Source organism: Nothoprocta perdicaria, unplaced genomic scaffold, assembly GCF_003342845.1.
Source record: "Nothoprocta perdicaria isolate Ctin4 unplaced genomic scaffold, notPer1 scaffold_174, whole genome shotgun sequence".
Lineage (NCBI taxonomy): Eukaryota > Metazoa > Chordata > Aves > Tinamiformes > Tinamidae > Nothoprocta > Nothoprocta perdicaria.
The window spans coordinates 143274-157861 of NW_020454916.1; the positions used below are offsets into that span (position 1 = coordinate 143274).

The window sequence follows — 14588 nt, forward strand, 5'->3', positions numbered from 1 at the left end:
ATGGAATCTTCTCTAATGACTGTAGGTGACCTGATCATGTGAATAGTTCCTTCACAATTGGTGAAAAGGTTTTGGATTCCTGGTGACTTGGCTGACTGCTGTGAAAACTTATTTTAGGTATTTAAGAGGGAAAGAAGTAGTTTGTCAACAAGTCATTGACATATTCACTTTTTTATTTTAAGGGCTATTGCTTGTGATAAAGACTTACTCAGATCTATAAGCTATAATGTAATTATTTTATAATTATTCATAAGTATTACTTCAAGCCACAGAGGAAGACATTGTCATATAAGAGACAGTAATGCATGTCTTCAGAAGGAAGAGAATGTCTCCACATGTTGGATCTTGAACATTGATTGTACACAGCAGAAAGCTTTTCCAGAAAAGACCTCAGTGAAAGAACATTACCAATTAAACAGAAATTTGAAAGGAAACAGAAATCTAAGCGTAAAGCAAGATATCTGGTATTAACCCCAAATCTCTGAATGCAAATATCTCTTCTTCCTGCAGTAAAGCTGGCATTGGTGAAATCTTTGAAGGCCACCAGGGACCTGTCACAGGAATCAATTGCCACATGGCAGTGGGTCCAATTGACTTCTCCCATCTCTTTGTCACATCATCATTCGACTGGACAGTCAAGTTGTGGACCACAAAGGTAAGAAATCTAAGCTGGGATGAGACAGACACATTTTAGTGCCCTTCAGACTATGACCATGAGGCCAGGCTGTCCTTGGAAAACTGCTGATGCCCTTTGGGGAGAAAAAAATAATCAAAACAGGCTGAGATCATATGATAAAGCCCTTTGAACAGAATTGCAACTGGTTATATACAGGGCACTTTCTTCTGTGGGCAGAGGAGTGTCTTTCCAGGAAAAGACCTTTTCTTTTTTTTGCTCACAGTTAAATCAAGGCCGGAAACTTTCGCTGTCATAAAGCCACTCAGTTCATCTAGCTGGGGCCATACAGTACTTCTCATTTTAGAAAAATGGCCTATGTGTGAAAAGGCCATTGTCAGGAATGTTTCGAATTTTAAACTGTCATTGTATCAGATCCCATGAACTGCATTACTAAAAAACTGCGCTTAGAGTGGGTTTAGTGATAAAATTGTAAGTTTCCCTAGCATAACTGTGTCATCCATAGTCACACTGGAGTGTACCCTGTCCTATAAAGGTAATGACAACYGGCCTGCACCTCAGTTTTGACCCTAAAGAATTTCACTAGGGAGGATATAAGATGTTTCACAGTGCCACTCACTAAGCAATCCATCCAACACTCCTTGTTCTGGATGAATTTTAGGACTAATAGTGTGCAGCATGATAGTACAGCAGCAGGGACCCCTCTGTCTGATGAAGGAACAGAAGCAGCGCCTGTAGAGAGCTTAATGCAGTCAATATAAATTGTGGAATTCATTGCCGCAGGAGGTTGTCATAGCCCAAAGTATAAATAGTCCCAGTGACTGCTGGACTTCCCAATAGAGGCAAGAAAACACGTACTGCCACTTCACATGCTCTTCTCTGAGCACCCCCTATCATCCCCACGAATCTATTGCTGACTGCTCTGTGGATGTGCCCATGTGAGCAATAGAAATGAATGTACAGTCCTGTGACACTCTGGAAACACAACATCCAGGAGAACCACTTGAACACAGGATAATGACAGGATGAGTGAAAAATGTGGGACAGATTAAACAGCCCAGCCTGTTTCATTGCTCAGGCTGAATAAAACAAGAGTGAGGAGTAAAAAGAAAATAAGGTTAATATTCTAATTGTCTAAATCATCTTAAATGGTTATTTTTGACATGCAGTGGAGTAGGGATCTGCCTTTCAAATGTCAGGCCTTTGTCTAGATTGTGTCTCTGGATCTCATCTTGAGCTGCACCCAACATAGTTCCAGTAGAGACCGATGATCCCGTCGGGAAATACCTGAGYGTGTGCTCCCCAGGGACACCAGGGCTTGCAGATGTGGGCACAAGTGCACTGCAATGTAAATACAGAACTGCTCCCAAGGGGCTGTGTGACAGGCTGCTGCTCTGAACAGCAGCACAGCCACCTACATAATAACTGCAATCATCCCCTATGGTGGCTTCCTAATGTGTTTGTTAATGGCCTGATCCAACGCACGTGCTACCAAATAACTGTCTGCTCCTGAACTTCAGTGACCACAGCTGTCAGCTTTGCCTTGAGTGGTACCTTTCAGCAAACTTGTTAGGAAGCAATTAGAACGGTCTGCATGATTTGCATGTAACCATAAACACCAGCAACAGTCAGTGGAGCAAGGCTCCCACAGATGGGGCTGGACAGTGGCTGTAGGCAGGCTGGAATGGGCCTTAGGTGGCGAATATGAGAAAGGGATGGAGAATGGCCTAGTGATGGAGAACACAGGCTAGGGTTGGTTGGGGCTGTCTGGACTATTTGGTGTCTGAGATAGGAAGCACAGGACAGTGGTACCTGGTGGCAAGGAAATATTGGATAATAGAAGATGAAGCTGTATACAAAGATGAAAAGTTCATACATTCCTAAKAGAGACATTCAGAAGAGTGCAGAGCAAGCATCAGACACCCAGCTTGGGGTTGAGTCTGGCCATAAGAGTCTGATCCATTTGCAGCTTAAATGAAATTCTATTCAGGGATAATAAGCCCTGGGTTTTATTTTAAACTCTTATGAAGTTTGCAAAAGCACTGTCACAAGCATATTTGGGGCCCAAAGACACTGCAGTTAACATTCCACATGCTGTTATCAATCAGTGGGCTTTGAATAAGCCCATCGGGGTGTGTGATCACTTGAAAAAAATATTGGATTAATCTGCAGTACAGAGCGCTACTGCAGGTTTGTGAGAGTTTACCAAAAGTTTGTTTTATACCTTTGGCTTCCTATTTGTAGGTTTAATCTCCCTACAAGCATCCAAAGACATATTACTTTCCTGCTCCTACTAGTGTTGTCTACTTAATCCTGTGCACATTATCCTCTTTGGTCATAAAATTCAATTCCTTTCCATTTCACAGATTCAGAGTCAATGTCCAATTGTAAAGTGAACCATAAAAGCTCTGTGTTTATATTGCCTATTGATGTTGTATAGCACCCTGGGGTGCTTACAAGAAAGGAACTTTCATAGCAGGCATTTGACTGATGGATTGAAAGCAGCGTCTCCCTTAAAAACTCTGGCTTGCCATCTTATAATCTGTTCTGGTGGTTAACACATTTTCCATCTAAAGGCAGTTCAATCAGGTGCCTGAGAACAAGGTTTTCACTGACAGAAGAATAAAGATTCTGTAGATAACACTAATAAAAGGTTCACATTATCACCCATCGTATTAGCCAATAATTCGATCCTTGGATGCATGGTAAGCAGACAGAACGAGCAAGAAAAGAAAAATAATTTGCAAGGATAGTCACTTGATATCCAGGGCATTACCTGATGAAATCCATAGGGTTTTTGCCTTGATTCGTGCTGTACCTCCATGCGAGCAAGTCTTGGATGCAGAACTGCCAAAGGAAAGTCTTGATGTGAAGTGTCTGGGGAGCTCTGCCGTTAATTAGATATTGTCTGTACGGTGCTTTGAAGAGGTAGAGTGCTAAGTGGAAATGCTAAGTGTTGTTAATTAATTAAGCACTAATCCTCATGTAGGAATAGCATGARGTTAAATAATGAAATGTAAGTATTGTTATTATTACAGCAATTGCTGTGTGGAGTGGAAATTTTTAGCTACCGTGTCAAGGGACAGAAGCTAGCCTGAAATTGTTAGAGGATCACAGAACATAAATTCCTTTCAGGCAAAGCTTGAGGATGGCTTCTTTGCTGATGAGGGAGTTGATAAAGGTCTGGATAGAGAGCTGGATTTTGTCAACTCTTCTATCCCTCCCACATCTCCCAAGGAGAGTCTCCTTTCTCTGTTATCCTTCCATTGAGAGGAACTGCCTGATGCTTAGATGGGCAGCAGAGGAGGAGAGACTGGAATAAACGTGCAAAAAGAGTATTGCTGTAGCGCCCTATCCGTTCTTACCTTTATCTTTGTTTAACCTTTAAGTAAGGGTAGCGAGTGCTATAATCAAAGGCAGGGAAGGAGATGGGCAGACTGGTCGTGGGAGCACCTTTTAACCCTTAGCAAGGGCTAACCAAGCCAGAGGGCACGTGTGCCCTCACTGAGGGACTCCTGCTTTTGTGCCCCTGCTCATTTTTCTGCCTTTCTAGTACATGTGGTAACTGCTTCTTCTCACTCTCCTTTTGCTTTTTCTTCCTAATGCTGTTCGTGCCTTGCTTTCTCTCTTGGTGTCCTGTGTTGTTCCAGTCTGCAGTCTATTGTGCTTATTGGAAAATAACATTTTAAACAGCAAAACTGACATCTCTGGGCTATGTACCTTCTGTTTCTCTTACTCATCTGTTGGTTGATTATCTTGGTATGACTCAATCTACCTGAGACTCTGAATAAATGATTTTACCTTGTACTTTGATACCTTCCTACCAGCATATAACGATGATCTARAGATTGAACACTATCCTCAGAGGTCAAGTGGGAGTCTATCACTACAGCAATGTCGGGATGCACGTGGTGGTGCTGCTGCTAAAGACAGGTAGCTTCCCCTCCCCAAAGTCTGGCTGATGGGATCTGATGTGATCCACTTGCTAGCACAAACCTTCTGTCGTGGGAATTGGTGTAGCAAGATGAATCAGAGCACTACACGGCTCTGTGGATTAGTCACCAAAAGAAAAGGTTCTCATAAAATGGCAATGTTTAAAGTTTAAAGTTTGCTAAAATAACAGTCAGACTGACACTTATTTTAAAATTAACAAGTCGCTATATTTTAGACTATAAACAGTATATATGAAGATACCTGGTTACTGGTTTGTTCTAGTATAATTTTAGTCAAATTACGTGAATGAGTGACAACCTCTTATGTTTACAAATAGCATTAACTGAAGTTAAAGAACCARGTAAAGAAAGAACCAAGTAAAGACACCGTCAAGTATTACTCATGATAAAAGGACAGTAAACTTAGCAGAATCACTGTGACAACTTCGTGAATTCTCTGTTTAAGAAAAAAAAAAAGTTTTAACACTACTTGGAATGTTAATTACTTGATTTAGAGAAGTCCCAGGCAGGCGATTACCGTGATTACGTTAGAGACAGCGAGGCTAGTGCTTAAAGGCATCTAGCATGGAAGATATTCCAATAACACTTTGCTGTCTTATGGAAGATATTCCCATTCTAGCAAATGCCTAATTACTTGTGAAGACTGTAGGAGCTCCATGGGAGAGCTCTCAACGCCAGCGGTTTGGGCATCAAGCCGCGCTGCACAGGCTGCCTGAGGAGGACCTGAACATGTGTCTCGCCTCAGGGGAGGAAGTGCTGTGAAGACCTTGCCATTTTGCTCAGAGCTCTATCTTGTGCCTCTGAACTCTTTTGGTTTCATTGACAGGAGGATCTTCCCAAACTAAAGCTTTGATTTTAATGTGCTGACGCTTCCTGGTGAAAACCAGTTCTGTCCAGCTGGGGCCAGCCCTGCTTCTCCAGTTTGTAACAGGATCAGACTGGTCTATGACAGTGAAATAAATGGACTGCTGAAAAGCAGTTTTCATAAAGTATGTCGGTGGCCTTAAAAATAATGCTCCTAAGTGAAATCTGGGGGGACTTGGAGATATGGAAATGAGTGGGTAAACAGAACTTACATGACCAGGTCCTTAATTCATAATTTTTCCTGAAACTAATAAAAAAAAAATTCTTGGCATTATTTCAAATTTTAGTCACATRACTTGTCTTACATGCATTAAGCATAAGTGAGAGCTGGATTCAGTAAAATTTGCAAAGTATTACTACTTTCAATCTTGAACCTGTTCATCTTGATGTTATTTTCTGTGCTTTCCTAAATCCTTTGGGCCATGTTCAGTCCCTTCACCTTAATAGATGATGCACTTTCAATGTCTCCTATTGCATTTGAAGTTGAATGCTCCTAGATCCTTTATTATTTAGGGCTTCCAAAGTTTGGTTCTCTATGCAGCCACTGGAGAGAAGTAATGCATATGTAATGCATAAATATATATAATGCAGATATAGAAGGAACCGATAAATATACCATACATTCATTGGATGACCCTTGGATGTACTACCACAGTTTCCCTCTGCAGCTATAGACGAATCAGGGTCTGGCAGCTTTACATGATCAGTTGTTGGAGTTTTAGTGGGTTTTCTTGCATTTTGAAAGCCTAAGGTCGTATCTAAACTGGCACATGGGGCATCACTTCTGAGCTCTGGGGTCTCTACCCTTTTCTGATCATCTGCCAAACTGCAGTCAGGAGACAGAATTGACACAAGTGCTTCTTTAAACCATTACACACACACACAGAGCTGCCCCTTGGCTCTGCACACAAGCAGGCTGCATGTACATCCCCAAGCAGAAGAGAGCCAAATGATGGGGGGATCAAGACCTCTGGCTCTGCAGTTAACACCCCTCTGAATCTGGATACAATCTACATCCATCTCTGCTCTCCTGGGGAGTGATCTGAATAGGACTCTAGGAGTTTAGGGAAGTGTAGCAAATAACATCAAGAGGAAAAGAAATAATATTTCGTGAGGGAGAGCACAGTGTTAGTCTGYTTGGGGAGTAGGTGGACTGAATACAGACTCTTCTCCCTATTTTCTTCTATGGAATCCTTCACTACTTCCTCCCTACCGCTGATTTAGGTGGGGCTAAAATTTCTAGCCCTATTATTTTGGTTGCCCCCCCCCCAGCACTAGATTAAAAAATGAGACTTTGTGAACCCAGTTGTGAGGCAATCCCCTTCCTCTGACCACACTCCTTTCCAGTGCAAGCTTTTTTCTTTGATAAAAGTAATTGAAATGATTTATCTCATTAATCACTGCCCCACTGCTAATTTTATCTGATCACAGAGAAGGACAAAGGGAGATAAAATAGCAAGCTGAATTTCATGGAAGTGGTCTCTGTGGTGCGAGTTCAGAACTTTGAGTTTTGTCCAAAAACAAGGCAGTGAGTGGATTTGCTTCAGAACTCACTTTCTGTCAAAAGGCCAAGCTGACTTTGGCAAGAGGGTGGAGTCGCCTGTTCAGACAGGATTTTTTTAGTTTTGCCCTTTACCTCTGGAGCCAGAGGTCTGGCTCGCATCCAGCTGTGTAAAAAAGAAGATTATGGTATTTTCTAGGTAATTTTAAAGAGCAAAACCAAAGTGAGGTCAGGTGGTTTGAAATCAGCCCCAAGTTCTTCACATGAAATGTTTCTCATGATTTTGGTTTTCAGTGGAGCCATATTTGAAAAGTGACAGGAAAATACGCTTCAGCTGACAGACATATTTCATTTGCTCATGTGAACCATTCTTCTTCTTTGTGAAACATTTCGTGAAGAACTGCACACAAAAAATAAAGCAGGCGCCTAAATTAGTGAGGCCATTGTGAAAAACTCACTGGGCTAAACTCTACTTCAGAAAACCTTCACAAATCCAGCTGTAGCCAGTGAAAGCTTTATTTGCATATGGAAAGGAAAATTTGATTTCAGGAGTTCCTATAATCTGTACAAAAGAAAGTCGTGATCCCTTTTTCCCTCAGATCAAAATTCAAGCCTCCCACTGCCTGTTCCGCTGCAGAATTATGCAGAGCGACCAGGCTCAGACGGAACAGCAAAACACTCCAGGWAAATTATCAATATATAAAACACAGGATTCATGCACTAATGGCAGCGTTCTCCCACCTGCTTCACGTAGCAGTCTCCTCTGTGCTTTGTTATCGGTAGAAAAAGGGCCGTATTGCAACTCCTGCGAGGTGGAGCTCTCCTCCATGGCTGCGAGCGGCTGCTCGCTGAGCGGGGCCTGCCCGCTGAGCGGGGCCTGCCCTGCAGGGATCCCGGCGCTGGCGGCTGCGGCCCCGGCTCCACGCTGCTGAGCGGGCGCCGCTTCGGCACCGCGCTCTCTTGGGCACTCCACAGTATTCCCCACGTGCCTGCGCTTCCCAGCAGGGGGAACGGGGCAGCTGGAACAGCAGGGTTGCTCCGAGGCCTAGTCCTTCCGACTCCCCTTGCAATGCTGGGTTTTCCATGCAGTATTTTCCGTGCTCAAATCTGAATCACAAGGAAGGGCCTGCCAGGCCTGTAACGTAACCACGAAAGACACTGGAAGCAGGGAAAAGGATCTCAAGACTCCCATGTTTCTAAATACTGGAGAAGGGAGCCACTTAATTTTGCCGCAGCAGTAAAATGCTACCCTAAGATTTTTGTTTTTCTCCTGGAGCGTTGTCCCTGGGCTCTGGCACACACACCTGGTAGGTCTTGTGTAAACGGGGAGGTGAGCAGCCCGAGCTGCCTGCCTCCCTTAGCAGCCCCGGGACCCTGCCCCACTGCCTCCAGCAGAAGGGCCTCAGCACGGGGCAGAGTTACTGCTGCCCTCCTGCCTGACAGGAGAGCCCCCGGCTTCCCCCAAAACAGCCCCCTGGGTCTCCTCTTCACCTGTGTGGGATAGAAATGGCAGCAACCTGTGAAGGGAGAATGCCAGATCGGTTCTTCTTCAGGATTTCACATCTAAACAGGATTTGGAGATTCTTCTTTTTGCAGAAGGAAGAATCCTTCTTTTCTTTTCCTCTCCAGCAAAGCCATATCCGATTCGTACTTCTCAGCAAGTCCTCTTTGAAAAGGACTCAAGCCCTTCTCTTTAAAATAGTCCAGACAAATATTATGCAAAGCAGGAGTATGAGCAACATAACTGCATATCAGTAGATGGTCTGAGACAATAAGATCTTCTGTAGTGGTTTGAATCTCTTAAAAAAAAATAAAAGAGAGACAAATTACAGAAGAAAATGATAATATTTTCTAAGAAATCTGGTSATTGAAATGCACAGTTAGCAGCATAGAAAGAAATAAGGGTGTGCTTACAGCAAGCTTTAAACCAAAGGTAGAAACCTTGCTCAATATTTAGCAATGAAATCAGAAATCTGCGGAAATAGGGAGCAAATGGTTAATACCTGCACAGGCTTCTCTCAATACTGCCCACACAACAGCCACCTTGATGCGAAATAGGCTGGGCGAGTGGCTCAGAAGATGCTAACCTTGAATGGTAGGAACCACTAGATACAACCGTAGCGAGGGTGGAGTACAAGGGGCTGGGAATAAAACAGGGTAATCTGAAACTAAAAACAAGCAGAGACCAGCCTGGCCAGTAGGACCTTGGGAGAAAGCAAGCAGGGAAAAACTAACCCAGCATATTTGTCTCAGCATTTAGTCTTTCCTWAGCCTGTTTTGTAGCTTTGAGGCCTTGCCTATCTTCTGATACACTGAAAACTTCATCTGTGGCAAGCAGATGTCTTCTCATTAATTCATCTACATTTCAGAATTCATGATCAACTAATGCACATGTATTATCAAACTCACTGAAAATAGTTCCTCGGCTAATGTGCACTTGTATTTTTTCCCTTGAGAAAGTAGAAGGGTCTTTCTCTGTTGACTAAGTAGGAAGGCAGGATGGAAGAAAGCTAGAAGACCAAAGTGAAGACCTTAAGTCTAGCAGCATAGCCTGCACAGGTTACACCTCTGCAGATGGCCTCAAACAGTTCGAGGGGATTAACCAAATGAGCAGCCTACCTGTCAGTGTAACTTCCAGGCTACCTCTGCACACCCCGGGAGCTTTGCTCTCTCACTTCCCACCTCCCCTAAACGTCAGGGCATACCTGACTTCCCAAGTTCTTTCATTCTTTTTCTCCTTGCCACACTATTAGGCATTAAGGTCTGTTCTCATTCAAACAGCCTGTGCCAATCATCAAAACTTTGTTCCTTTGCTTCCTTCATGTAAGCTCACCCATGACGCTTTTGATTACAAAAATGTAATCAGCATGTTATCTGCAGACTCGGTCTGCTCTCATACCCCCTTCCCTTTCAGTCCAACCTTTATCCCACTCTCCAGCTATAATAATTCCCACATGTTTATGCAAAGATATTGGACTTCTAAAAATTACTGGCAATTAAGAAAGGTAACAGTTTCACCATCTCTCTGCCACCAGTGAAAAGCTTTCTGCTTTGACTGTCAGCAACCTGTAGGATGCCAAAAAATAATCAGTTTAGTAATACCACAGTACTTAAATAAAACAGGGCCTTGAACAATATCTAGGGATCATTCCACACCTATTTCTTCCTCCTGTCCCTACTGAATCTAAAAATAAAGCCWGTTCCCTTGCCCAAAATGCCATTTAGAGATCTAATCACTTGACAGCCTGTGTAAGACCTTTTGTAGAGGGATGCAGGCACCACCATTTTTGGAATGACAGGAAAGGAGCATATACTGGGAAACAAAACTTAGTGAGGTGCTGAATTTCTGCCATTCCCACTGCTTTCTTTGGGAGTTAAGGGTTTGGGGATATTTTCCTCCATGCATTGTAAGCAAAATAAGTGCAGTGTATCTAACACGCAGCTAACAGTGAACACTTACAGACTTGAGGAGCAATAGCCCAGTAAAGGATAGTGTTTCCTTTATTTCAAGAGGGCCAGCAAGCCAGTCTGTGGACTTATTCCCCCACTACAAGATATAATAACAAAAACACAATTCCCCCAGTTCAAGATAATATAAKCCCAGATAGGAGTTTTAACCCCAAACAGCTGCTAATTGGCAATATTAGAAAGGAAGATATGAGCCTGGACTCAGCAGAATTATCTCTCTGAAGAAGGAGAGGACTGGACTGAGCAGCCTTCACCTATAAATAGTGAAAGACCCAAGGAGGCCAGATTCTAACCTGAGCATTAGTCCCACAAACTCATGCCTTATCCTGATTTCTTCTGTATTGCCTTCTTGTCAGTTTGACAGCTTTACACTTGCTTAAATACAGAAAGATTGGCTTTGCTTTATGATATCTATGCCAGAAGTGATGTCATTTTTTGTTTCTATTTGTAGTTTGTTTGTTTTTTATGAATAAAGGCTATTTATACAAGTTGCCTCCTCCAGAGCCCAAGTCCCCAGTTTGCTCAAGAGTCAGATGCAACTGAAGGCACTCTGCTGAGGAACCCTCTGGGATGGCTCTTTCCAGGTGCCTGAGACTAAGGGCTTGAGCCTAAATAAACACATCAGCCAGTTTGGAAAGTTTCTATGCCAAAGACTAATGAATCAGTCATGTTTGCAGCACACCTGAAAAAAAAAATTAAATCAATTTATAGTACCACACTGCCTGCATAGCTGCTGATAATCTCTGTTAATCTAAGCCAGAACTAAAGATCTGTCCCATTGGCTTCAGAATGAAGCATAAAGGAGTGCAAATGAAAACGGAGTGACAGTGCTCAGTAAATAGTGTCACATCCACGCTGCTGAATGCACTGCCTGGGCAAGTACCTTTAGGTGGAGCTGATACCCATGGAAATAGTGCCAACATGTATAGCACTTCCTTCAGAAAGAGGCAAAGCCAATAGCTTTTTCCGTGGCTTTTAAGAAGTCAGATGCTAGTTAAAGCCTGTGAATATGCACACATATATGGTTAATTAGCTAATTTATGTGTGGCGCCTTCTGGATTAAAGATTTTTTTTTTTCTATGCAAATAAGAAGTGGAATAGACTGTTCAAATTTATATGTGCAAAAAATACCTTTTTATATCAACATGTCGTATTTAGCTAGGTGAGCTTATTATTTCATAGGCAAGTGTTAATTCCTAGACAGCTCCCATGCGTTTAGAATCTGCTGTTCACTCCGAATTGTTCTGCTAAAGAATGCCTGTAAACAAACACTGAGGGCGAACAATGCATTTTGGAGACACATGCTTGAATAAATGAGACAAAAACACATGTCTTGGAACGGGCTTTTTCTTTTTTTCTATTTTTTTCTTTTTTCCTCTAAACACTCTTCTTATCCTATTCAATACAATGGCACAATCTCCTTGACTTCAATCAGGCCAGGTTTTTAGCCCAGACTCTTTTCCAGTAATGCAGAGATTTGGCCCAAGTTTGTCTTGAGATACTGCTTTCAACTATTTCTTCTGTTCTATTGAATAACAGAATGGGTTGATATTTAAGAATGAAAGCTCATCAAGTTTAAATTTCAGCTGTTTTATAATAATAGCCATATGTTTGTCATAGATTGTGTAAGTCTGATTTTTTGGTAATTTAAAACTGCTTTAAAGTGACCTTTACATGTTCCACATTTTACCGTTTTCTAGAAGTGGTTGGTATTGGTCCTTATGCATAAATGCTTACGTTAAAAGAGTCTGCAGATCTGGGCCCTTAGTTAACAGGTTTGCAAGTAATTCCTGCAAACATTTATATGCACATTTTAACTTTCAAATCGAGCCTTCACATTGAAATCAGCATAACTRCACTCAGGGGATAAACAGAGACCAAGATGAAATGTTTGCTTTTAAGGAAGGGCGCTATCTCTTCATTAACTAGGGGAGAGAGGATGCTAAGCAAGATGGGATCTTTAGGCTGAGCCCATATAGCTGTTCTTACAGTCTCCTCCAGTTAAAGGGTGCAAAACATAAGGAGATTGGATGGATAGCCCAGTCCTGCTACCAGTGCTCGGTAGAGCGATGGGATAAGTTTTCCTCGCAGTTTTCCAACCAAACTGCAGTGCTATCTCGCCTTTCGCTTGGCCTGCTTGGGTGGTGGTGGAAAGTTCTTGCTTCACACCCTGTTTCATTTATTTGTGTCTTGCTCCTTCCATGTCTGAGATCCTTCTAAAAGGCCACATTATTCTGGTCGTACAGATTTTCCCCTGGCTTCACATCTAGCTGTGAATATTTCCACTGTTATGGTAAAAACACCGTGCGTATCTGCAGTGCCACAGTCCCCAGCACTTCAAGAAGTGTTTTCACTTTGCAAAAAGGGAAACTGAGGCACATTCCCCAAAGTTATTTGCCTGAGATTGTAGAGCAGATCAGCAGCARGTTTCAGTCTGGAATGACATCTCCTGGCCCTTCCCTTCCAATGTCTGCTCTTTAGGCACGAGCTGGAAAACAGCCTGGCAGAACTGAAAGAGCACAGAAAGTGTCACACACACGGTCAGATCAAAACAAGCTTTGGTATGTGGACAAAAAGGAAATATTGACTGAAATCTGTTCTGGTTTGACTGATATCTTAATGGTCCCTGTACTTGCATGGACCTTTTTAACTTTTCCCATGACATTTCATATTAATGCGCTGTATGTGCAGTACATTTTTCCATGTATGAGAAAAATACTGGCCACCTAACAAATTATTCAGTATTAAGATATTTGAACTGAATTAGATGTTTTTGGTGAAAATGTACAATGTAGCAGATAGGTGCTGTAGATCTGTGTGCCCCACTCTAAAATTCAGTTTCCTGAGGAAATACGCTCTCATTTCCCATGAAGTGCCTCCACCTCTTGAGAGCCTTGGTCTTCATTTGGCCCTCAATGCTGCAAACGCTTTAGCACGAGCTTGCAAGTAATGTCGTTAACACATGCAAGTAACTCCGCTGGTACTGATCACACACTGAGCAGATACATATGTGTTTGCAGGTTCAGGTCTTGCTTAGGTAAGAAAATATTCTTGTGGGTTTTTTTTTGTGTGTGTGCGTTTCTTTTTCCTTTTTTCAAAACTACAGCTTTGTAGAAGAAATAAAAATCTTATTTAAATTTCAAGTAATAAATTCAAGCTCAAATATCATTCTGTTGCCACATAAGCAAAATGATCAGTATTCTTAGGAAATATGCAAAAATATTAGACAAATTATGAACATTTGGGACCTGAWCCTGCAACCAAAGTGCCATTTATTGGTCCAAGTCTAAGAAAAACTGGCATATAGAATTCAATGCTGTTGCACTTTCVGTACTTTATCCAAAAAAAAAAACCCCAAAAGTCATGTAATTAAACCTTTGGATATATTTTATAGTTTTATAATACTTATGATGAATACAAGTATTTCAATACCACTTAGTACGATACTGCAGTAAGGACTCCTCATGGGTGTACAAATACTGTGTGTATGTGTCTATAGGGACACATGTGCGTATAGACTGTCCTGTGTGTGGGGCGGTCGTTTTGCAGCCCAAACATCAAGCGCCGCGTTATGTAGTGCAGGAGGACACAAAATAAAACTGGCAAGGGCCGAGCTGTGGAGATTAACCCGACGGCTCCATTGTTCAAAAACAATAATATACGCAAGAAAGAAGAAAAACAAAAAGAGAATAATTACAATCAGTCACCCCAGTTTGGGGGGAAATGATTTACAGCCACAGATTGCATTGCGGGCACGGCTAATATTTATATAGGGAGTTTCCTTTGCAAAATGAGCAGAGGTAGGTCTCAAAATAACCTGAGGTAGGGAGAGGGGCTACAAAAATGTGTCGGATTTGTACATAGTGTGTCAGGCGGGTGCGAGGCCGCGGCTGAGGGGCCACGGAGACGGTTACAAAATCCCATTGTTGGSGTTTCTGTCGCCAGCCGCGAGAATACTTAATTCCCTTTATCTCTGGAGTTTTCATTATCATTTAAATTTCATTTCCCATTAATTGATCGGGGATTAGCGCTGCCATTATGAAAAAAAAAAAAAAAATCAGACAAGCCAGATGCGATGAATAATTCATGGCGGGGAATCACGCTTCTTTTCTGCCGCGCTTGCGGACTTGCCTCCGACGCCCCGGCTGCGGGGGGCGGCGTGTGCGCC

General features: G+C 42.4%; 1 protein-coding gene across 1 annotated transcript in view; it reads left to right on the top strand.

Moving 5' to 3' along the window:
- DYNC1I1 (dynein cytoplasmic 1 intermediate chain 1) overlaps positions 1-14588 on the top strand; it is a 170863-nt gene that overhangs the window by 131182 nt on the left and 25093 nt on the right. Inside the window, exon 15 of the mRNA XM_026036269.1 lies at positions 511-655. Coding sequence (XP_025892054.1) covers positions 511-655 — 145 coding nt within the window. The remainder of the gene's footprint in view (positions 1-510; positions 656-14588) is intronic.